At 60.1% G+C, this 22,411-nt stretch overlaps 1 protein-coding gene across 2 annotated transcripts; it reads right to left on the bottom strand.

The window, feature by feature from the left end:
• Positions 1 to 196: 196 nt before the first annotated feature.
• On the bottom strand, positions 197 to 19,030 carry LZTS1 (leucine zipper tumor suppressor 1). Of its 2 annotated transcripts, none has more exons than XM_040538023.1 (4): positions 17,609 to 19,030; positions 4,765 to 5,255; positions 3,729 to 4,550; positions 197 to 2,683 (listed from the first exon to the last, which is right to left on the bottom strand). In XM_040538023.1, exons 2-4 carry the CDS (start codon positions 5,113 to 5,115, stop codon positions 2,015 to 2,017), a joined length of 1,842 nt encoding a protein of 613 aa, XP_040393957.1. In that variant the 5' UTR covers positions 5,116 to 5,255; positions 17,609 to 19,030; the 3' UTR covers positions 197 to 2,014. The 2 variants fall into 2 exon arrangements, with proteins under 2 accessions (XP_040393957.1, XP_040393956.1); XM_040538022.1 differs by lacking the exon at positions 17,609 to 19,030 and adding an exon at positions 16,239 to 16,378.
• Between the last annotated feature and the right edge of the window lie 3,381 nt (positions 19,031 to 22,411).

Below are 22,411 nucleotides of genomic sequence, written 5' to 3'. Positions count from 1 at the left end.
AGCACTGGCAGGGCTGGAAAGGAGCAGGGCCAGGTGGAAGGATGTCCCCAAAGGGGACCGTGGTGCCTGCCGTGATAGATGGTGCATTGATCGGGGGGTGATGTGCCCTGGAGAGGGGCAGGGAGAAATTCGGGGTGCTCACCGGTGGCAGAAGCGCTCTGACCGCCGCCGAAGCAGGCACTCGGAGAGCACGAGGTAAGTTTTAAAAAATTTATTTATAAATAAAACCATAAAATTACCAGTAGTTTACATCAGTCACCAGAAATAACATCCAAAAAAAAAAAAAAAAAGAAAAAAAAACCTGCAGAAAAATAATTATATGTACAGGCTGCGGCCGTGGGGCAGGGCAGCCGCTACTCACACCGGGGAGCGACACATCTGCGATGCATACGGTCACACACAGCGTTGTGCAAAGGCAGCACGGCGACGCCTCCGGGCGATCACATCGTACAGCGTTGGCTGCTGAGGACGCGGGGATGGGGTGACGGGGACGGGGACGGGCAGGAACGGGGCTGGGCGGCTGGGCAGGGCTCTCCGCTCCCGCCTGCGCGTGTTTGGCACGGAAAAAGCTCGTGGGAGAGGGGCTCCGGCTCGGATGTGGGGTGTGTGGGGGGGACAGACCCGCTCGGGGCAAGGATATGGCTTGGGTGATGCAGAAAATCCCAGCTGGAGAGGGGCTGGGTGCGGAGCCGGTGCATTAGGCATTGGGAGCCATCCCTTGTCCCCTGCTCTTTTGGCTCTCCAAAACTGGGCACAGGGTGGCTGTCCCGATGCGGTGGCCATCCCAACACGGTGGCCATCCCTGCCCTGCATCTCGAGGGCCAGATTTGGAGTCTGGGGTTTGCTCTTCTCCAGCAAGCCGTGGCTTGGGCTCAGCAGGGATGTGCCGGGGTGCTGGGGTGGTACAGAAGGCACAGACTGGTTTCTGTGTGTTGTGTGTGCCGGCTGGCTGGAGCAGGGCGAGGGGCACTGAGCTGTGTTGTGGGCATGCCAGAGGGTCCCTGCGCTCCACAGCAGGGACTGGGGGGCTTAGGGTGAGGATATGGGGACAAGGGACGTGCGGGGGTACGGTGGTCATGGGTGGGAGGTGATGCCGATGTGGGTGTTGGGTGTAAGGGGCTTGGTGCTGGGTGCTGGCTCAGCATGGGGCAGGAGTGACTGCTGTGATGGGAGAATAGGGGGAAAAATCTGCATTTTTGGTTGCTACAACTCTAAAAAGATACAGAGAAGGCGGGAAGCATTTAACTCTGGATTTTCTTTAAAAATAGAAATCCCTGCTGATTTCTGGCTACTTCCACCTTCTGCTCCCTGAAGCTGGAAGGCGTTTTGCTTCCCGAGAGGCACCTCTGGAGACCGGGCACCTCTTGGCAGGTGCCTCGGGCGAGCTGACGGCCGTGAGTCCCTCCGGGAGCTGGTGCTTCCCCCTGTGCATGGGGCACACCGAGGGTTGCTCCCGTCCATGGGTGCAAATCATTGTGTGTGTGTGTGTGTGCAGGGTCCTTCCCGAGGCACTGCAGGAGCTGGAGGACAGGAGGAGGGGGTCGGGGCTTCCAGCCTGAGCTGGGGCACACGGGCTGGCTCCGTGGCTCCTGGTGTGCCCAACATCAGCTGGTAAAAGATAAATAACACAAGAGCAGCTCCGTGCTTTCCCCAGGCTGTGGCAGCGATGTGCTGGGGGCTTTCTCCTCTTGAAGCTGGTGATGTCCCCGTCCCCAGAGCCGTGCCACCACGGGGGTCCTGGGAATTTTGCATCATTCCGTTACCCGAGCGTTTGCTGCCCTGCCCGCCCCCGTCACCAGCTTCTCGGTCCTACCGGGGGGCAGGGGGGAGGCGAGGGGGGCTGCTGGCACGTCACCATTGGCACGAGTGGCTTCTTCACCTCTGCAACACGACAGGCAGCGACGGGCACGCCGCGGGGTGACGCGGGGAGGGAGAGGAGCTGGCCAGGCCGCCAGCTCCGCTAATAAATACATGGCTCATCTCAACTGTACAAGGAGGAGAAGGCAGACCTGGGTCAGATCTCGGTGGCAATGATGTCCTCGTAGGGGACGTCGGCGCCGGGTATGTCCAGCTCGATGGGCTCCTTGCCGTCTTCCCCTGCAGCGAGCTGCTGGAGCATCTTCTCCAGGTTCTGGTTCCTCTTGTACATGTGCAGGTAGCTCTGCTGCAGCTGCTTCTGGTAGTGAATCACCTTCTCCTTCTCCTCCTTCCACGTCTGCCGCTCGTGCTGGAAGCCGGAGGTCATCTGCTCGTTGTTGTCCCGCTCGGCCTTCAGCTCGGCCCTCAGCCTCTCCACCTCTCCCTGCAGGGCCTGCGCATCGTCCGCCATGGCCTGGCAGGGCCTGGCCCCGTCCCGGGCCTCGTTCAGCTGCTCCTTGAGGACGGCCAGCTCTGTCCGCAGATCCACGATCTCCTGCTCCAGCAGGTTCACCTTCTCCCTCAGCAGCTCGGACTCGTTCTTCTTGCGCTGGAGCTCGTTCTCGCACACCTCCAGCTCCATGGCTTTGGTGCGCAGGGAGCCCTCCAGGTCCTGGGTCTTCATCTCCAGCCCGTCCATCTTGGCCCTCACCTCCTTCAGCTGAGCCTTCAGGCTGAGGATCTCGGAGGTCTTGGTGTTGAGCTCAGTCTGGGACTCCTTCAGCTGCTGCTTCAGCAGGGAGATCTCCCCCGACTTCTGGCACACCTGCGGGCAGGGAGGCAGCACCCGGGTTAGGGTGCTCGGGGAGCACCCACGGTGGGGCTGAACCCCATGGGATTGGGGCACCCATGGGAGCAGGGCAGGGAAATCCCACTGAGCTCCCCCCCTCTGCCCCATCAGGGCTGGGACTGATGATCCCAGGGATGGCTTTTGGGTATCAGCATCAGCTACTCTTGGTGGGACCCTGTGGGTGGGACAGCGGCGGGGCTTACGGGGAGGGGATGGTGATCATATCCTATAACTTGTGGTGTCTTTGCAAGCTGTACGGTAAACCCTTGCCTGAAAGGGAGCCAAGGAGAACACCAAGCTCCTGGAAGCACAGCGGGCAAGAGCTGCACGCCTCCCTGCGCAGTCACAGGGAGCGTGTATTGGTGAATTTTATTCAATGGGTGATCTGACTTTTCAGCTGTTTAACAGTCTTTGCTCAGCGACACCCAATCAGTAAGACAATTAAGCTTTGGCATGGGGTGAGAGGTTTTACTGCTTTTCAATAAATGACCACAGCAAGGCCAAGACTCCATGGGAAGGCAGCCCCTTACTGCTCCCTTGGGGCAGGCAGCCTGGAAGTCCCTGCGCTGGAGGTTGGAAGCACTGAGTTATTTTAATGACTGAGTTTATTATTTAATTATTTTAATATTATTTTAAATATTATTTTTTTAAAATTATTTAAATATTTTAAAATTTAAATAATTTAAATTGTTTTAAGTATTATTTTAATATTATTTAATTATTATTTAATGTGGAAGTTTTTTCCTCATACGATGTGAAGTGCTGAGGGGTTAAAGGGTCAGTGAGCCACAGCTTAGAGCCGCCAGGTGACAGACTGGGGCTCCCCTTGGCTTAAATATCTACCTCCTGGGTATGGAGGGTGCATGGGCTGGGTGCATGCCCCCCCTGCACTGCTCAGCCCCCCCGTGCTGCTAAAGGTGTGGTTATAAAATGGGGAAGAGCTGCTGGTTTGCTGCCGGTGCTGGAGCCATCTCCTCCCCCGTGCAGCCTTTGCTTTCGGCCCTGTCCCACTGCCACTTACCTCCCATTGAGTCTCCTCCAGCGCCGGGGCGAAGCTGGTCTTCTCCTTCTCGTAGGACCTCAGCTTGGTCTCCAGCAGGTTTTGCTCTTTCATCAGGTTCTCCAGCTCCTCCCGGAGCTGCTTCTTCTCCTGCTGCAGCTGGAACACCTGGAGGTGGAGGACCTGCTGCGTCCGCTGGGTTTTCTGCGAGGTTTGCTTGAGCTTGCTGTTGCATTTCTGCTTGAGGCCCTCCAGCTCCTCCTTGCAGCGCCGCTGCTTCTCCTCGTAGGCCTGGCAGGAGCTGATTTCCTTCTCCTCGAAGCTCAGCTGCAGCTCCTGCAGCTCTCCCTCCCTCTCCAGCAGCTTCTGCTCCAGCTCCTGGATGGTGGACTCGTCCGTGGAGATGGGCGATCGGATGCAAGTGGTCTTCTCGGCGGCATGGTGGTGGGGGGCTTTGCTGGGGTTGATGATCTTGTTGCCCCCGTCGGAGAAGGACATGGCCTTGAGGCTCATCATGTTGCTGTCCTGGATGACGGCGCACTGCATGATGTTGTGCGCTGAGCCCCCGAAACGGCTGATGGGCCCCAGGGGGGCGACGAGGGGGTCGAGCTGGTAGCTGCTGCTGGTGCTGTGCGTCGGGAGGCTGGACATGGAGTTCCTGCCTGAGTCGGACAGCCCCCCCGAGCACGGCACCGGCTTCAGCTCCTGCTCCTTGCCTTTGTCCGGGGGGTGCAGCTGCTGGGGAAGGTGCCCCCCATTCTCCGGGGAGGAGTGGAGGATGGCGCCGGAGCGGGGCAGCACCGGCTTGAAGGCGGTGGGTCGCGCAGCGGGCTTCTCTGCGCCCTGTGGGAAGAGCAGATCCCGTCAGCACAAACCCACACCACGTAAGCATCTTTCCCTCATCCCTTCTGCCTCCCCCCAAAGCACAGAAACCCCCCCAGCTGCAGCCTTGTGATAAAACCCATCAGCAACCAGCCCCACACACTTCCCCACCCCGTAATTGCTGCCGCCATGGGACAGGGACCCACACATCTGGGGCACCCTGTCCCCTACTGACCACGTCCAGCTGACCGGGGAAGGGCATCAGCTTCTGCGGCGTGGGCGTCCCGAAGTCCACGCCGCTGGTGCCGGCTTGGCCGCCCAGCTCCCCGCCGGCGAGCGAGGTGTAGTCCGGGCGGTGGGAGCCGTGCGCCTTCTGGCTGACCTTGATGTAAAAGAAGTCCTCATTCTTGCTGCTTTTGGAGCCGGATTTGTGGCTGGAGTCCTGCGAGAAGCCGAAGCGGAGCAGCCCGTCCGAGTACCTGTTGAGCTTCTTCAGGTGGGACGACTTGCGGAGCTTGTACTGGGAGGCTCGGCAGTGCTTGCTGTGGAAGCTGTGGCCGGAGATGAGGCTACTGACGCTGCCCATGCTGCTCCCGGGCGGGGGGCACGCGGAGGGGGGAGCGGGGCCCGGCGGGGCGGCGCGCTGGGGGGGCGTCCGAGCGGCAGGCAGAGCCGGCCGCTGCTGCAATCATAGCAAAGATCTCGCTGCGCCCCGGAGCTGAGGTCCTGCGGGGGTAAAGAGAGGGGTGAGCAAGGCGGGGGGGGGGGGGAAGACGGGTGGGATTCTGCACCCCCAGGCCAATCCTGCACCCATGGGCCGAGCTGGATTGGTGCCGACGCGAGTGCGTGTGTGTTTGGGTGCAAGCTGGCACGGGCAGCTGGAAAGGCTCGTGCAACAGGCATGTGTGCTCCTTGGGTGTGTGCAGAGGGATAGGGATGCTCACAGTGGGGCTAAGGGAGGAGCGAGGCTTTCCCCAGCACATGGGGACAGCTCCAGAAGCCTCTCTGCCTCCCCGAGGCCGGCTGGCACCCACCACGGCACGGCTGGGTGCCTCCTGCCCCATGCCTGGGTGCTGGAAGGGGGCTGCCAGGTGCAGGGGCACACCAGGAGCCTCATGGGGCTGCATGGCAAGCTCTGAAAATAAGGATTTAGAGAGATCTTCAGTGCCTGTTAGGCCCCGATTTCAACACTCGCTTGTGCCCTGCAGGATGGATCTGGTCTCCCGACAGCCACGCTCAGCGCCACTCCTGCAGCAGCCTCTGGCTCCCGGATTTCTCTCCAATTTCCAGTGCTCCTCTTAACCTGCCTGAAAAGGGATGCTGTGAGGCTTAATTACGCTTAATGCCAGTGCAGCACTTAAGACGGCGAGAGGCGTTGTGTGTGTGTGCTGAGCGCTGTGATTACGGTTCGGAGGTATGCAGGGCTCTGCATTAATTCTCTTTGTTAGCGGGGGGAGAGAAAAAATCCCAGCTCCTGGTGGCCTGTGCAGTGCTTGGCTCCCCGTGTCAGGAAGATAATGGAGATGCACCTTCCAGCTGGGTAATTAAAGGGTGAGGTGGGGAGAAGGGGGATGAGCTGCTGGTAGGCAGAAATTAGAGCACAATCAAAGTGAGCTAAATCCAGGTTGCATAGGAAGCCAGGAGAGAAAAGGGGAATTGTTTGGTGGCTGAGTCACTTGGGGAGCGTGAACAATCGGAAACCTCCCCGCTGCCTGCAAACGGCTCAATGCTGCTGGGCTCTGCGCCGGGGTGCTCAGCACCCACAGGATGGGGTCAATGGCATGGGTTGGGTGCTGCCTGCTTGTACCATGCAGCCACATCCTGACAGCCCTAGGGAGCTGCTCCCACGTTTCCCCCAGTTTCCTCCTGTCCTGACTTTCCACCGGGATCCTGTGCTGGCTCCTCTGCACCCTGGGCAGGACAACTGCAACCTGTGCTCTTCCCTCAGCTTTATTTGTTTTCTTTTCCCCCGTGCCCCGAGGACCCAGATTGATTAAGTATCAACCAAAAGTCCCAGAAAGACAGAACATCCGCTTTAATCCCTAAATCCATTTTCGAGAGATTAAGAGAAGTAAGCGAGGAGCGGGGTCTGAGCTGCTGCCTGGCTGCTGCTATGTTAAAAGTGATCGATGACTTCGGATTCATTCATTTTTACAGGGTAAGGGGCATAATGTGCGCGGAGGGGGAAGAAGCGCTGCAGGGAACAGGATAATTGGCACAGAAGGCTGCTCCGCCGGCGTGTTCCCGACACGGCACCTGTGTGTATCTGCCTGCCGAAGAAAAAAGGCAGTGTCACAGCACAAAAGCTGCCAGCTCTCGCTGTGGCATCTCGGAGACAGCGTTCAACATGTGTGAGCCAGCGAGGGGAAGGCAGCGGTCTATTCACGCACACCGATGGCAGAGGTGTCGGGGAGCTTTGGTGCCCTACGGAGCAGGTCCGCAGCTCCTGAGCACCTCGTGGGTGTCCCTCGGGCTGCTGCCGCCTTGATTTTTTTATTATTATTATTATTTATTTTTTTTGAGTGCCTGCAGAAGATGGGAGAAACGCTGGGGAGGGAGAGCTGGGACTTTCCAGCCTCTTGGCAGGAGGCGTTTCAATCAATCCCAGCCCTCCTACGCATGCCTGGGAGGGCCGGGCACGTCTTTTTCTTCTCCTTCCCTCTTTCGATTTAAAAATGAGCACTTTGAAAGCCGTGGAGGAGTTGGCATTCAACCATACAGCGTTAGCAGAAAGCAAAAGGTGCTGGAGGCAGCGGGGCTGGGAGCACAGCAGCGTGCCGGGCGAGCAGAGGGCACGGGCTGGTGCTCCCAGAGGGGACTGGATTTGTCCCCTGCCTTGCTCAGCCTCCCTGTGTGCTTGTGGCTTCCCCTGCGTCAAATCTAGTGACCGTGTGACGCTACAGGGAGCCAGATTGGTTTGCTGAGCCGACCGAAAACTACTCGTTATATACGTATAAACATATATATATGCATGTGTGTGTATGCATATGCATAGAAAGAGCGAGATATCAAGGGGGGGTTTGCGTGCTTGCCAGCAGCCCCACGGTTCAGCGAGGTCAGGCATACTGCAAAGTGTAAAATGGGGGTGGAAAAACAAAAATAGGAGTGATGCAAGCGCCCCAGCAGCGGTGGGTGCCCTGCCTTGTGCACCCCTGGGTGCAAGCGTGCAGCTGTGGGCAGGGGGCTGGAGGCAGCACAGCACCACGCAGCCCCCCGGGCACAGGCTGCTGACAAAAGCAGGTCCAGGCTGTCTGGGCAGGGGGAATCGGGGCTGGCCCCACTCTTGGCTTTTTCAGCAAGAGGAGAAAAAACGAGCGGCGTCCCACATTCCTTCCCAAATCCGATCATGCCTGCCCTGCAATCATGCGCAGGAGAACAACTCTCCCGTTGCTGCCCTTGTTGCAGGAATTTAATCTTATCTCCTCGCAGCACAGCTTCTTTGAACCCTTTCCCTTTTCCTCGCGAAGTTTTCACAGGCAGTTCCTCTCTCTCTGCTCTCCCCAGCCAGGTCACCTTAGTGGGAGCCTTCATTTCTCTACGGGCTTTGCAGCCTAACTCCCTCCCTGCTGATCCTGTTCTTCTCCCCCTGGCATGGGAGAGCTTCCTTCTCCCCTGCACCCTCTCGCCTACTCCTTTTCCCTCTTGCATTATTATTCATCGTTTCTGTGCAGATGCACCCACACATTTGGGTGTTTGTTGGGAGATGCACAGATAACACAGAAGCAGCAGCAGCTGCCAAGAGCTGGATCCAGGAGCAGTCTCCTTCCTCTTTCCCTCGATCGCTGCCAGGTGATGTGCCCTTGTTTTGCTCAACGATTTGGGTCTTTGAGACGCTAAGAATGTGGCCCCAGGGGAAAAATGTGGGCATTTCCATGGTGAAAAGCCATGCACGTGCTACCTGGAGCATCTGACTAAATGATTTTATGAAGAGGCGGCTTAATCCAAAACTTGGAGAGCAGCAGTCCCACTGAGCCGGGTTTGGGATCTGGAATCAAAACCGGGATTTGCTGGATTAAACAGGACCCCGCGTCCTCGATGCTGGCGAACACCAGGCTGGTGACAGAGAGGCTGCCCCGGGCTGTGCGAGCATCCCTCTGCCTCTGCTCCTTTGCTCGGGCTCTCCCGCTCAGCCCTCTCTCCCAGTGCCCTCCTCCAGCCCTGCTCAGTTCAGTCTCCAAAGAAATGGAAGCAATGAGGTTTGGAGAGCCCCACCGGCGGCACCGACCTTGCCCCCACCCCGTAATCTTCGCCCTAATGGCGCTAATGGGAACGCATTCGAACGCCGCCCAGGCAGCCGCCGTCCTTGCGGTGCTCAATTGTGGCTCGGTGCCGGCGCAGGGCCCCATTACAAGGCTTTCATTCACTCCGATTCATTGTCCCCCGCTCATTCACTGACATTCATTGGGATCATTTTGATCGGAGGCAGCGGGTGAATTGAATTGGGGCTCACAAAGCACGCACCATGTGTTCTGCCCTGATTTGCCATTAGCGGAGGGGGACACTCCAGATGAAGAATAACCAGCCTCAATTACATGTTACATCCACTCTAATAGCCCGGGAGTCCATCACACTTAATGTTATTTCAATGAACACTGAGAGAATTCACACCCCCTGGCTGGGGCTTGTTAGAGGAGCCAGCAGAGGGTTTGGCAGAGGTTTGGGTGGGCTCGGTGCCAGTGCAGCAGTCGGAGGCTGTGCCGTGCCTGCCAGTGTCCCCTGGCAGGTGGGCTCTTACCGGGAGCCCGCTCGGGCCCTGGAGGTGAAGGTTCAATTGCTCAACGGGGAGAAAAGCAACAAAAGGGAATCCGTACCCGTCTTGAAACCCAGCAGCAGCACCAAGCGTCGCCTCCTCGCACCCAGCTCCTGCAGGAGAACGGCTCGGGTGTCACTTATTCCCCACCACTTGCTCCTGCCAGCCTTGCTGGGAAAGCCAAAATATCATTGCTGAACTCTTCATCTGCTTTGAGAAGAGCTCAAAGGAGCTTCATGCACCCGTGTCCCATCTGGGCAAGGCATCTGGAGAGGGAGAGCCCGGTCCTGAGCTGGGGCGAGCCGACAAGTGGCCTTCGTGGGTGAGCAGGGCAAAGCGGCGCTGTGAGGTTGTAGGCGCCTGGCTTAAGCTACGTTTGGGGAAACCAGTGCTAGGATAAGAGGAATTTCTCAAATCGACAATGAATCATATTGGCAGAGCGAGCTTTAGAGGATATTGACTCAACGCCCGCTGTGCAGAGCTTCCTTTCACGCTGCGCGGGGAAACCGCCGCGTTTCCCTGAGCGGGAGCCCCGGCCAGGCAGGGAGGCTCCTGGCCCTGCCCGGGGACGATTGCACAACCTGCAGAAATTCGGGGCGAGTCAGCAAAGCCCCGCGACTTCAAGTGTCCGCATTCCTGCAGAGCCTTGTGCTTCCCTCGCAGCAAATGCTTACCGGACGGTTGGCCCGAGCACAAAGTAACAGCACAAGCAAACACGCGGGCTGCAAAAAGCGGTGCGTTATTCTTGCTGCCTCCCTAGCCCGAGAGGGACTGAGAAGTGAGACAAACCAGGCATGGGGACATCGGGGCACGGGGACATCGGGACATCAGGGCACGGGGACAGCAGGACATCGGGGCACGGGGACAGCAGGACATCGGGGTATTGGGACATTGGGACGTCCCCATGCCGCTCCAGGATCCTGATCCTCTGCTGGCCCTGCTCTTGCCACCCAGGGCTGGTCTGTCGCTCTTCTCTGAGCTCCTTGTGCCACCTATTTCTGCCGGTGACCTCAGGTCCGCCCCAACGTCCCCATCCCTCAGCTCAGACCGGCGCCCGAACGTTTCTCAGCCTGGTTTAGGTTAAACCCAGAGCCCTCCGGCTCAGGGCTGCGCTGCCTTTCTACATGAGCTTATGGCAGGGAACCAGTTCCCAACCTTCGCCTGCCTCCATGCGAAGGAAAACCACCTGTGGCCCCGGAGCTCCTCGCGGCTCCATCCCGCTCCTGCCAGCAGCCTCGCGCAGATTTCGGCACCCGTCAGTGATTCAGCAGCACCCACGCAAGTCAGCTCAGTCATGCTCCCGGTACAAAGGGAACACTTGTACGAGACGCGGTTAAATATTCCCGGGCTGGGGAGAAAGATCTTTTCAGCTTACTTCAGAGCATCTGGCTTTTCCCATTAATGAGCAACTAATACTGCAATTAAAGCCCTGCTAATTGGAAACTCGGAAAAGCTCGGGGGGTTGCCTCCTGCAGGTTTGCTGCTCGCTGGGGCACACCTGGGCACGGCCACCTCCTGCAGCCCGGGGATCAGCACCCTGCCCGCGACAGGACCAGCTCCGCACCGAGGCTCCTGGCAGCACCCTTCTGCTAACGGGGCAACTTTTTGGGAAGGGTTTTTGCGTCCCCGGGAGCTCGCAGTCCCGGGAGGACCGTGCAGGCGATCGCATCCCTCGCCGCCCGTCCCCGCCAGGCTGGCAGGTGGGAAGCGGCCGCTCCGTGCCTCGGGGGGGGGGGGGCCCTCGCCTCCCCGCCACGGTGCTGCTTATTTTGGGAACCGTCTGGGGCTGGCAGCTGGTGCCGGGGTGGGTGACAGCTGAGCCCGGCTTTCACTTGGGATCTGCGAGGCCCCTTCTCGCGCATCTATTTCCGACCCTGTAAAACACAATCTGCCAGGGTGTGAAGATTTGGGGGGGGGGCGGGGGGGCAGCCAAAAAGGATGGTTGTGAGGGGCTGGCGTGCCCGAGGCAGCTTCAGTGGCTCCGTGCATCGTGCAGGTGCCTCCGAGCGGGGCTGGGAGCTGCAGGCACCGTCCCCTAATGCCTGCGGGACGCCCGAGCTCGTCGAGGGGCTGCAGCCCCCGGTGCCCTACACGTCTCCCACGCGCTTTCGTCGGGGTCTAGTCGATGCAAAGGGTCCAGCCCAAAATAGCAAGAACTTCACGTAACTCGAGATGTGCCCTAGATACTTCTCCTCCCAGCTTTCTGCTTCCACGGGCTTTGCACGTCCCTCCCTCTGTCCCCGAATTATGGATAGGGCAGTAACGAGGGATGGGGAGCCTGTTCCCCCCAGGTGATGACAAGGTGGTGATGCCACAGGTTTCTTCCACGAGCCAGTCCCTCCCCGGCTGCCAGAAAACACCCCAAGTGAGGCTCTTTCTGCCGCAGCCCCCCCGGAGCACACGGAGGAGAAGCATCCTCTCCGTGCACAGGGGAAAATTTAGAAGTGGAGCTGCGGGCTGCCATGGAGACGGGGCTCCGCTGGCAATCTTCTCGCCTCTTACTGCCTCCCCCCCTCTCCCAGGCGGCTGAGAAGCAGCCAGGAGCAAGGCCCTCGTTGCTCCTGTCCTCGAGGTAGGACCTCGATCGAGATCTGCCACCGAGCTGAACCTCTCCGGGTCAGGTCCGTGCCCGGCTTCACAGCGCCCGAGCTCCAGAAGGGAGCCACGCAATATTTCGGCGCTGTCCTTCCCTGTTTGAGGTACCAGTTGTGCTGTGATGTGCCTAAATGCCAGGTATTTTTGTACCCTGCGTGATGCTCAGCCAAGAGGGAGCTGAGAAAAGGCAACTTCTGCCTGTTGATGAAAAGCCAGGCTCGGTCCCTGCCGTGCAAAGCATCTGCTGTGCTGCCGCTGCCTTCTCCTCCTCCCTCACCTCCTTCTCTTGCTCTCCAGAGTGTTACAAGTCCTCAGCCCTGCTCTGCTCAGCCAGGCTTCAGCGCAGCAACCACAGAAGGGGGAAGAAAACAAAAAGGCAAATTCAGTTCTCGCTTCCTATTTCCCTCCTCCTCTTTTTTTCAGCCTTGGCCCATTGTGAACACCACCCCTTTAATGCCTGGCTGCCAAACGGAGCGAGTCTCTCCAAAGAGAAATGCGCTTCAAAGTTGCGAGGAATACTCAATTAACCTTTAAACGAGATCGCCCATAACTGGCTTATGGAGATGTCGTTTAATTGTTTAAAAAAATAAACACAGGTGCTGGCATTTCAGGGCAGCTTCTCTGTTGGCGCGGTTCTGGCTTTTGCTGCCGTTACCACTGGAGTCTCGCTAAAAGGCGATTAAAAACCGAAACGCTCCTTCCAACTTCTGAGCTCCAACCTCTGACATCCTTTTCTTTGCTTGTGCAATATGGCCAGTGGCCACGTTTATCCCTTCTGCATGTAGGAAAACTCAATAAACGCCTCAGAAAACAGCGGTGGGGGAGAGGAACTCCACTTGTCCAGGGCGAGAGGTTCAGCAGGGGAGGATAAATAATTACGAAGCCCCTTTTGCAAGGAGGGGAGCAGGCACACGCATTGCTACCCTCTGCTGGAAGGAGCCGGCTTGCTCGGAGGCCTGAGGAGGTGAACGAGATCCCCGTCCAGCCCAGGAGGAGAACTCGGCGTGTGAGGAAGAGGAAGAGGAAGGTCCGAACCACGGCGCTGCTGCTGCCCTGAGGCCCCCCCCCAAGCTGCACAGCGGAGCAGGGATGGGGCTCGCTGCCACAGCTCTGGTGTAATCCCAGCCCTACTAGTGCCACGGGGTGCCCCCCGCCCTGGATTTTGCTCTCCAAAACCAGGCAGCGGCCACGCGTGCGCACGTCCGGCACTCCCCAGCACCAGCCCGCTGAGCATCGTGCCCGAGGGGGGGCTTCTCTTAACGTCAGCGCGCGCAAAAACCCACCGCCGGCGAACAATCCGTGCAGGAAAGCCTCGGTGACCCACGTGCCAAATCTTTGTGCATTCCCTGCTATTTTTAACTAATCCCTAATGGCAACCATCCACGCAGGTCCTGCCCACTCCTGCCGCACCGCTGCTCGCCGTGCCCCGCTCCGTGCGCCCTGCTGCAGCTGCTGCCAGCCCACCACGCACCCAGGGCAGCCCCGTGAGCACACACCGGGAGGTAAATCAGGCAAGGAGAGGCTTGGCCACCTCCAGGAAAAATATTTATAAGCACACACGGTGCTCAGGAGGTTGGGAAGCGGCGGTAGCAGCAGCTTGGAGCAGTGCTACTATCACTTCACACTTGGCCACGCAGCTCCTCGCACCGCGGGGTGTCTGGGGGTGACCGAACGTCCTGCGGAGCGTGCCTGGAGCTGGGCTCTCGCTGCCGCAGGCGGGGACGGGTTTCTGAATGGTCTCGAGGAAGGTGGGAACGCGATCCAGCTCTCGGCTGGGTTCTGCTCCCGGTGGCGCTGGGAGCTGCCCACCTCGCCGCGTGCCGCGGATGCCTCACCTGAGCGGGCGCTGAGCAGGACTGTACCTGCCCGCGGCAAGAGAAAGGCTTCCAAAGAGGGGAAAACGATGATTTAGGGCTAACAATATCATCAGAGAGAGGCACGGGACAGGAGAGCAGCAGCGGCTGGCTGGGGCAGCATCCCTGCCTCTGCCCCGCACCTGCACGGGCTGGGCTCCCCCTTTTCCTTCCTCGTGCGCCCGATGTGACCCCCACCGGGGTCTGTCCCCTGCACCCTCAGCACGGGACGCCTGTCCTGGAAGTCCCTGCACCCGCACGGCTCTGCTTGAAGCCTCCTTTCCCTGCCCGAGTCTCGCATTCGTTTGCCTCCCACCGCTCCGCAGCGCTGCCTGCCTGGGAGGAGTGACTAAGGGGTGGGTGGCAAGGAACGACTCGGGACCAATTTAGCAGCCCGCGGTGCCAGGAGGAGGGGGTCACCGGGGAGCAGGAGGGGCACGGGCACAGCTGGGGGCACGGCAGGGGCTGCCAACCCCCCCAGCACACGGTTTTTCTCCCGAGTGCACTCTTGCAGCTGCCATTTATTGCCCCCACTCTGATGATTTCGCGCTTACAAGCCGTTGTCCCACCGATTAACGGCCCTGGTGATTAATTGCACGGGGGATACTGCAAAATGGGTACTGGGGGGCTCCGCAAACCCTCGGAGGAGCCCAGCCCTCGATAGGCGTGAGCCGGGCAGGTCGGTGCTGCGGGGCCGGCGTGAGAGGCTGGGTCCAGGCGGGGAGCAGCCGGGCAGGCTCTCCCCCGGCAATTATTTCAAAGGGAGGTTAATCAGCGTCTGGAGCGATGCTATCGGGAGGGCTGATAGCGGAGACTCGCGAGGACTCTTTTTCCTGCTTGCACTGCACTCGCCGCAGCCTTCGGAGAGGAAAACAAGCTCTCCGGGCTCTCCGGAGGAATGCGGCCAGGCGCGGGAGCTGCTCAGGGAGATGGGCTGGGTGCTGCTCCCGTCGCTGCGAGCACCCCGAGGGGTGCACAGGCCTCGGCTCACTTGTGAGCACTGCAAAGAGGAACTCCTGGCACCGGGGTGCTCCGGCAGCCTCAGGAGAGAATGTGCCCAGGGCATGGCACAGCTGGAAGGGGCTGACACCAGCGCTGGGGGTGTTGGCAGAAGGGGACGACAGGAAATCAACTGCAAACACCCAGGGGAAAAGGGGCTCGTAGCAGTGATGCAGCTGGGACTGGGGTGTGTGGGCACGGCCGTGCTTGGTGGGGCCGGGTGGGAGCTGTCGGGGGCTCCTCCACCAGCCTCGGCCAAGCTGCGCGTGTTGGACCCCGCTGGGAAGCTGCACCCGTGGCCAAAAACTCCTGAACCATGCCAAGAAGCGAGGTTCTCCCTGCAGGGCTCCTTCGGAGACGGCCAGGTGCGAACTCCCCAGCCAGCTGAGCGAAGAGGGGAGCCCTGCCCATGCCAAGCTGTGCTGGGACGGGAGACAGCCACTGCCGGGCTCTGCGGATCTGCCGGCAGCCGTGCGGAGCGGTGAGCAGTGACAGCCCGGAGCTGAGTCCTGCCACAGCCACAGCCCCGCTGGAGCACTGCTTTCAGAGGCTGAGGTTAATCCCCGGCTTTCCAGGATCCGAGGGCTGTGCGTCCTGCGGGCAGCCCTGACCTCCCCCGGTGTGTTTCCGTGTGTGCACGGCCAGGCACGCGTCCCGCACACCCGCACCGAGGAAGGCGCTGACACGAGAACCAGCCCGGCCACGCGTCTGTGCGCACAAGGAACGGCTGAAACACGTCCAGCGGAGCGGTACCCAGCCGCACGCTCACACGCAGCCGCGCCAGCACCCCGACACGCTCGGGGCTTGCACCCAGAGGTGCCCCCCACCCCCAGCCCCCAGCCTTGCCAACCCTCTCCCACCCACGCCGCCCACCCGCTCGCTGCCCGTCCTGCCCCACGCGCCCGGGCACCACCGGCGGATAATTCCTGACACGGGCACGCAGCCCCTTTCCCGGGGACGGCTGGGTGCCAGCAGCACCCCAAAGGCACCCGCTCCTTCCCTTCCCTCCCCGGGGACTTCGGGCTCTGTGCAAGCAGCAGCAGCCCCAAGCCGGGCGCTGAAGGCGCGGAATTTCCCCGCCGCCTCCAGAAGAAGTTTCCCAGACTTGGCGGGGAGCGAAGGGGCAGAGCCGAGCCCTTGAGGGCCCCGCTCCCCACGGGGCCGCGCAGCCGGGGCCGCGCTCGCTTTGGGATGCTCCGGGGGCACCTCCGGGCCGGGGGGCTCCCGTCCTCACCCCCCCCCGGGCCGTGGGCAGCCCTCCCCGCACCGGGTGCCCAAGCCCAGAGCCAGGTGCCACCGGCGGCTCCAGGCGGTGCCCAGCGCCGTGCTGAGCACCCCGGGACCGGCTGCGCCCCGGGTACCCCCTCCCGGTGCCCGGTACCTCCCCGGCGGGGCGCCGCGCTCCCTTCCGCGCCCCCGGCCGCCACGGAGCAGCCCGAGAGGCCACCCCCGGAGCTGTCCCCTTCCTCCCCTGTCCCCCCTTTCGCCCCCCATGCCGCGGGGTTCGCCCACCTCGGGTGCCCGCTGGGTGCCGGGCGCGGCGCTGCGCTCCGCGGGGCTCCCGGTGCGCTCCCGGCCGCAGCATCCCCGGCGCGGCGGCGGCGGCGGCGGCGGCAGAGGAGGAGCCTGGAGCCGGGAGCCCCGCGCATCGGCCCGCCCCGGAGCAGCCCCCGGCCTTTGTGTCCCGGCCGTGCCCCCCCCCCCCAGCCCCGCCCGCAGCTCCCCCTTCCCGCCCCGGCTGCCGCAAGCAGCGCCCCGCAGCGCGGTGCCGGCCGGGGAGGGGCGGGAGGGGGGGCGCGGAGGCAGCCCCCCAGCACCACCGGCTGTGGTTTGGGGAAGGGGATTTTCTGTGCTCCACATCGGGGGCGAGCCCCCGGGTCCGGCTCTGCCCATAGCAGGGGCTGAAGGAGAGCAAGGGGTGCTGTGGGGGGCGCTTGGCACCGTGGAAGTGGAGCCTCCAGTACCCCGAACTGGGGCAGCCACTGGGCTGAGCCACAGCTCGTCCGCACAGCAGAAATAACGCCACGTTCCCCGAGCCTCCGACCACGGGGGGCTGATCTGCAGGGCCGTGGCCAGAGATATCCGAAGGGCAGGTGGGGAAACTGAGGCACGGTGCCTGCAGAGCTGGGCCGGCCGCGGAGCCGGCCGAGCTGCCGGCAGCGGCAGGGCAGCCTCGCCGCGGTCAGGCTGATGCTCGGTGAAGTGGCTTTGGCTCTGCAAACAACCCCCCCCCAAAAAAAAAAGTGCATGGTTTTATCAGCTGGAAAGGCAAATAAACGCAGGGCGCAGGGGAGCTGAGCTTCTGCAGCCTGTGCACGGGCCCGGCAGGAGTTAGTGCACAGCCGGACCTCCAGGTAGCAAAAATGTCCCAAATGCAGCGGGCTGAGGTCTGCGCAGGCTGCAGACTGCCTGTGGGACTGCAGCGTGAGGGGGCAGACGTGGTGGGGTGTGCTTCTGCCAGCTCCAGGAGGAAGCCGAGCGGGGACCCACATGCAGAGCTCCCAGGTCCCGCTGCTCCCAGCTTGGCTGGAGGCGCAGCTACGTTCCCACATCCCTCCCCTGCCCGTACGTCTGCCCCTGGGGAGATCTGTTCGCCTCCTCCTTCCTCGCTCCGTCGTTAATCTCTTCCTACACGGGGGCAGGTTTCCTGCCCGTGCCGAGCAGGCCTGTTTGCCGCCGCCAGCTGACGCAGCGCTCAGGAATTCGCAGGGTGGCTGGCAGCACATCGGGACTTGTCCCGCGTGCGGTGCCGCGCGGCCACGTCCCCGCCAGGTATGTGGCCGGGGAGGCTGCTCCGGCTCCGGCACACACCTGCACCCTGCGAGGGGGCAGCCGGGGGGCTCCCCAGCCCCACAACAGCTCCTGCACCTCCCAGCACCAACCTGGGGAAGGGGTCGGGGGATTCGGCAGCCGCAGAGCGAGCCGGCACATCGCTGCAGCCTTGGGAACGGGGACCGAACTGGTCTCAAACTGGTTTGCGCACCGCGGCACCCGTCTGCCCGCAGGTCCCCACGGGAGTGGGCTCGTGTTGCTCCACGGCTGCCTTTGGCACGACTCGAGGAGAGCAGCACAGGCCGGGCGCCAGGGCTTGCTGTGCCCGGCTCACACGCCGAGCTGGCAGCAGGAGGCTGAGCGGCGCCGTGTGAACGCGCGGGGCTGCAAACCGGAGCGGCCAGGTCCGTGCCCTGCCCCACGCCGCCGCGCGAGCAGGGCGTCTGACAGCGAGCACAAAAAGCTGCGCCGGGGTGGAGCAGGGCAGAAGCGAGGTTTCGGCTCTGCTCCGACCGCAGCGCTTTGATTTATGGGGCTGGCGCTCGGCGGACGAGATCCACCCCCCGTCTTTTTTTAATATTGTTTCCTGGCAGCTTGGTTAGTTTCTCTGCTGATTTGAGCAACGCTCCCACAATCCTGCGGGCGCCTCGTTGCCTTGAAAGCAGTCAGCTGGAATTTGCTATTTTAGGACCTAAAAATTGAAGAGAGGAAGAAGAAGAAGGAGAAGGAAGAGAAGGAGGAGGAGAAAGAAAAGGAGAAAGAGAAAGAAAAGGAGAAGGAGAAGGAGAAAGAGAAGGAGAAGGAGGAAGAAAAGGAGAAGGAGAAAGAGAAGGAGAAGGAGAAAGAAAAGGAGAAGGAGAAGGAGAAAGAGAAGGAGAAGGAGAAAGACAAGAAGAAAGAGAAGAAGGAAAGTATTCCAGTGAGTGCAGAGGAATGGTTTAACAGGATTTCACTCAAGGGGAAAAGGCATAAAAAAAAAATTATGATTCATTTTCATTCAAATGGAGCTTCGTGTTTCTATAGTAAGTCATAACAAAACACGGCAGCAAAGCCAAGAAGTTATTTATACCAGATGGGCCAGCGGTTGTATCTGCAGCTTTTCAGGAATTGTCCCGACGTGGGCAGATTTTGCAGGGATGCAGCTCAGGAGCTCAACCACCCTCCTGGCATGGGGGACGGGGCGGTGAGTGCCCCAGCCCCGCCGTGTCCCCGTGCCGTCCCCTCCGGCGTGGCCACCCCGCGGGCCCTGCAGCTCCTCCTCGGCTGAAACTCGTCCTCCCCGGCTCATGCATCCCGTGCAAGCCAGCACTCGCCCCGGCTGCCGTGTCCTCGCCCCCTCAAACGAGTCTGACTCGTGGTGTTACCTCGCTCCCCAGTCACCTGGAAGCTTTCCCAGGCCAGGGTAGCCCCAGAGAAGAACAGCAAAGGGCACTCGCCGAGCTGCGGCTCGTGGAAGAGCTCGGGGTGCACGCCCAGCCCCTGCCCGGCCGCGGGGTGCTGAGCCCTGGTGAAAGGCCTCCTGCGTAGGCATCCTGGCACAGCCCTAAGTGGATTTGCATGGGTAGATTGAATAAACTGAATAAGAGTACCATTTTCCTTGTGTTTCAAGTGAAACTATAAGCAGAAATGACAAGAGTGGGGTATTTTTCCCTTTTTTGCTAACAAATTATTTACAAACCCGCTGAAATTGGATATAGCTTAAACTAAGTTCATACCCATTTAAGGGAATTACGGGAGAATCAGACCAGTGCTAAAAGCAAGGAGTGGGTGTATTTAATGGCTTCTCTCCCTACAGGCCTAGGAAGCAACACTGGAAGTGAGGCAAGCCTGGGAAAAGGAAACGAACCCACGGGATGCTCCGGAGGGTTGGAGGGCCCCAATGGCACCGGGGGGAACGGGATGAGGATGCTGCCCAGAAAATACCTTTATTCACTGATCGGACAGCACCTTAATTTTGTCAATTTTAAATAGCAATGCAGGCACCAGCCGGGAAACCGGGCTGGGCAGTGCTGGAGGTGCAGGGAAGGGGCAGCCCCGGTGTCAGCAGCTGGGCAGGGGACCAGGCTCAGCCCCGGCGCTGGGGCAGGCTCTGCCCGCACACGCCCTGCTCTGCTTCCCCAAACTGCACGGCCGGGTGTTTCCCGTCCAAGGCAAGAAAAAGAGGCAGCAGGTAAAGCCAGCTGCCCTTCAGCTTTCAAGGGAGTGCTGCTGCGGGGAGAAAATTGCTCTGTTTTTGCAGGTGGTGGTGCTGGAAAGCTGCCCCTGACTGTCACCGGGGGGCTGCTGGAAGTCTGAGCCTTGCTAAAAGGAAGGAGACGAGGGACTCGGGGCTTCATGGGCATACGCTTGTGATGGCCAAGCGCTTGGGAACATCCACCCTCATTTACTGCCCCAAATCAAGTCCTTAGCAAGGCGTGAGCTGAAAATAGGGCCCTGCAGCCGTCACAGGGCCACCCTGCGGGGCAGCGTGCAGGGGAGCTCTGTGCGCGGCCATGCCTGGGATTTGGAGCTGACACTCGGCAGCAAAGAGTGAGCGCTTGGTGCTTGATCAGTTCTGCTGGGCAGGCGGATTACAAATGCCAATTAACCTGTGGACCTGCGCAGCATAATTACGGTGGAACTGCAGGGACATGTGCATGCAGGAGAGGAGAGCAGCCTGCTTCACCGTCCTGGGGTGAATAAATAGACACCACGGCAGCGAGGTGCAAGGTAGCAAGAGGAGCTTCTGTCTGCGGCCAGGGAGGATCTCGGCCGATGTTCGTGGTGGCTGCTTCTGTGTCATGGGGGCTGTGCTGCCGGCCTTGGCCAGGCTGCTGTGCAGGGGGAGATGAAAAAAGCCTTTTGCAGCCCGTGCTGTGGGCATTTCTTGTCTGGGTTGGGGTGGAGGGGGGATCCCACTGAGCTGAACCCTCCGGCCATACCCTTCCTGGCAGGGCTTAGTGACAAACCGAAGGGACACTTATCAGCACTGCTGTGCTCTCTGCTCTGCTTTTACCTAAAATTTACCCTAATTTTAGGTAAAACACAGCCAGTCAAAACTGGAATGAACAGAGAACTCCACGTGGCTTTCCCAGCCTAGCAGCAACTTGGGGCATTCAAGCCTGTGTAAGCCAGGCGCTGCTCTTGGCTCGGTTTTGGGGAGCCCCACGAAGCAGCCAGCACCTCCCCCCCGTCCCCAGCCGGGCGTTCGGACCCCTCTATCCCGCTCTCACAGCGTTGTGCTGGAGGGTTTCAATCCCAGCCAGTTTAGCAGCAAATAAAAGACAAAAGGTCGTGAGAAAAGCACATCGCACCCGAGCTAGCGAAGGCAGGCTGAAATTTCCTCTTCCACTTCTGGGATTCATCTGCTCCTTTCCCATTAAAATTAATGATAAGAGCACGTCCATTTCTCAACTCCGTGGTAGCTCTTCAGCCTCTTCCTTTGCTCGACGCTAAAGTAGAGACAAGCCCAGACTATGTCCCCAGAGCCTCAAAGCAAAGTTTGCTTTTGCAGCTAAACAAAGCAGCTTCCTCCCTGCCCAGCGGAGCTGCAAAACAGCGATAAGATTCCGAGCGGTTCTGGGTATTGATCTGCGATGCTAATCTGGGTGTCTGTTAGCTGGACACCCCAGTCACACTGCAAAGGCTTGCTTTTCCAGCCCAGGTCATTGCATGCAACCAGGAATTCTCCTAAAGCATCATCCTGGCGTCATTTCACTGCAGGAGCTCCGATAGCAAACAAAGTTTCTAGTCCTCAGGGTCAGAGAGAAAAGCTGGAAAATGTGACTCCTTGGGGCATTCGAGACAGAAGGTAAATGCACGCAGACCCTCAGGTACATCATCTGTCAGAGTACCCACTTCTCCAAATCATGTTTAGGATTTGTGGAAGGCTCTGACCGATGGCACTTGGGGGGCACCGGTGGGGAATCCCAGGCTGCAGGCGTGAGCTGGAGCCAGGTATTTTATTTGGGGTCAGAAACAGGAATCTGCTGCAAAACTGAAGCCCCCCATGCCCCTGTGCTGCCCCGACCCTGCAGCTCAGGTGGGGTTTGCAGGGGTCGGAGAGGAGCAGAGGTTTTCCCACCGGCAGCCTCCCCCTCCTGCTCCTCCCCTCCTGGGCGCTGTGCGCTGGGTTGTGCAACGCTTATCTCCCGGCCCTGCACACGCCAGCAACCAGTCGGGCAGCAAAAATATTCTGCTGGAGAAAGCTGTGAGGGCAGTTTTTCTTACTCACTCCCAGGACTCACCCTGAAGATTGTGCAGGCTGCTTTTGTAACGCTTATCGAGGGAAAGAAAAAGAAGAAAAAGGACCCGGCTTTCTCTTGGGACTATTCACCACGCCGCTCAGCACCGCTCGCTTCTGCTTCATTGGCCTACAAATCCAAATCCCCCTAAATAATTCAGCAGAGCTGCTGCGTTACAGGCCTAAATAATTCATCCTGGATCTTTGCGGAGGGAAGCGTGGTTACATCTCCCGTCAGAGCAGAGCTTTGGGGGCTCCCAAAAAAAAGCCCGGGGGCAGTTTTCCTCTGCTCAGCCCAAGATTCTCTGCCTGGTGCAGCCAAGATGTGACACTGAGGGCTTGGAGGGGAGAGGGTCCCATGCCCCCACCTGCAGGGCTGGGGGCTCCTGGGTCTCCCTTTGCCTTTTTTCCCTGGCCCCCAGCAGCTGGAGAAGCTCAGAGCGAAGCCTGACCTCAGGCAGGGCTTCCCAGGAGCGGGGAACGAAGGCGCACCTCGGCTGCTCCACGCTCCCTTGCTCCTTCCCGAAGGCCCCAAGAGCTGCCCATCTCCGGCAGGCCGAGGGAAAGGAAACGAGAAAGGAAATTATTTCGATTTGTTTTGGTTTATTTCCTGTGCTCTGTGTGTGTGTGGGGGGGGTTGGAGATAAGGGCGGCCGCGGTGGGGTCGGAGCCGTGGAGCAGCCCTGTGTGA

This window comes from Cygnus olor, chromosome 27 (assembly GCF_009769625.2).
Source record: "Cygnus olor isolate bCygOlo1 chromosome 27, bCygOlo1.pri.v2, whole genome shotgun sequence".
Classification (NCBI taxonomy): Eukaryota; Metazoa; Chordata; class Aves; order Anseriformes; family Anatidae; genus Cygnus; species Cygnus olor.
The sequence above is the reverse complement of the archived record's forward strand: the minus strand, read 5'-3'. Positions and strand labels throughout refer to the sequence as shown.

Coding starts and splice junctions, on each gene's coding strand:
- LZTS1 (XM_040538023.1), bottom strand. CDS start 5,115: ATGGGCAGCGTCAGTAGCCTCATCTCCGGCCACAGCTTCCACAGCAAG. Junction 4,551..4,764: donor TCCCCGGTCAGCTGGACGTG/GTCAGTAGGGGA, acceptor CTCTTCCCACAG/GGCGCAGAGAAGCCCGCTGC. Junction 2,684..3,728: donor TGGAGGAGACTCAATGGGAG/GTAAGTGGCAGT, acceptor CCCTGCCCGCAG/GTGTGCCAGAAGTCGGGGGA.